The sequence below is a fragment of the Penaeus monodon genome, chromosome 22 (genome assembly GCF_015228065.2).
Source record: "Penaeus monodon isolate SGIC_2016 chromosome 22, NSTDA_Pmon_1, whole genome shotgun sequence".
NCBI classification, from domain to species: Eukaryota; Metazoa; Arthropoda; class Malacostraca; order Decapoda; family Penaeidae; genus Penaeus; species Penaeus monodon.
In genome coordinates, this window is record NC_051407.1 from 7,950,315 (window position 1) to 7,951,387 (window position 1,073).

At 46.3% G+C, this 1,073-nt stretch overlaps 1 protein-coding gene across 1 annotated transcript in view; it reads right to left on the minus strand.

Annotated features, from left to right (window-relative positions):
- Positions 1 to 324: 324 nt before the first annotated feature.
- Positions 325 to 1,073, minus strand: part of LOC119587301 (loricrin-like) — a gene marked incomplete in the record, with an annotated part of 1,176 nt that continues 427 nt past the window's right edge. The window contains 1 exon segment of the mRNA XM_037936053.1: positions 325 to 1,073. Coding sequence (XP_037791981.1) covers positions 446 to 1,073 — 628 coding nt within the window.

Sequence of the window (1,073 nt, forward strand, 5' to 3'; positions counted from 1 at the left end):
AGGTACTGGGTATCAGGATATATCCCAGTCCTAAGAAAAAAAAATCGATTGGAGGGACTGGCAGTTGGGATATATTACAGCTATCTTGAATACTGTGGTCAGAATTTTATCTTATATCTTTCAATATTTCAAATCTTCTTTTTAAAAGATGACGCTCTTATTGTAATGTTACATGGACTACTTAATGATCTTCAATTTTTTCTCAAGAGAAGTAATCTATATTATTCCTGTTTCATCGAAATGCTTAAGCACCTTTGTTCCTAGTATGTTCTAAGTGTACAAACTACTTCGAAATGATACTGACAGGTTTAAAGAAAAGGTTAATAAAGATTGTATTTTACTTGTAAAAATAATAACAAAACTAAACAATACGGACAAGTTAATATCCCCACATAGTAATGACGTAATTAGTCACGTGGAAGAGAAATTAATTATTACCCGCCGCTTAGGGACCAGAATATACACTTGAGGGAGCTGGAGGACTATAGTTACCGCCAAGTCCACTACCACCGCCGGAACCACCGCCAAATCCACCGCCGGAACCACCGCCAAATCCGCCGCCGGAACCTCCGCCAAAGCCACCGCCGGAACCACCGCCAAATCCGCCACCGGAACCACCGCCAAATCCGCCACCGGAACCACCGCCAAATCCGCCACCAGAACCTCCGCTTCCGCCGATGACTTGTCCTCCGCCGTTGGCAGCCGCTTGGAGAGCAGTCTGGAGATCAACTCCAATGGGCAGCTGAGGGTTATCTCCTTCAGCATAGTTGACGAAGTAAACCTCAGGGTTGGACGGTGGAGGAGCTGTCACTTCGATCACTTGCTGTCCTCCTCCTCCATCGTCCTTGTTCAGGACGTATACCACGCTCTGTTGCCTTGGTGGAGGAACGATGATTGGCTCAGGCGCTGCTCCCTTCTCAGGAACGCGGACGAATAGGATGTTGTGGTCGATTCTTGGTGGAGGAATATTTGGCGGTGGACCACTTTCTTCTTGCTGTGCGGGAGCGTCATAGACAAATACGTTGCGTGAGATTATGGGAACGACACAGGAGCCATCAACATGAAGAATCTCT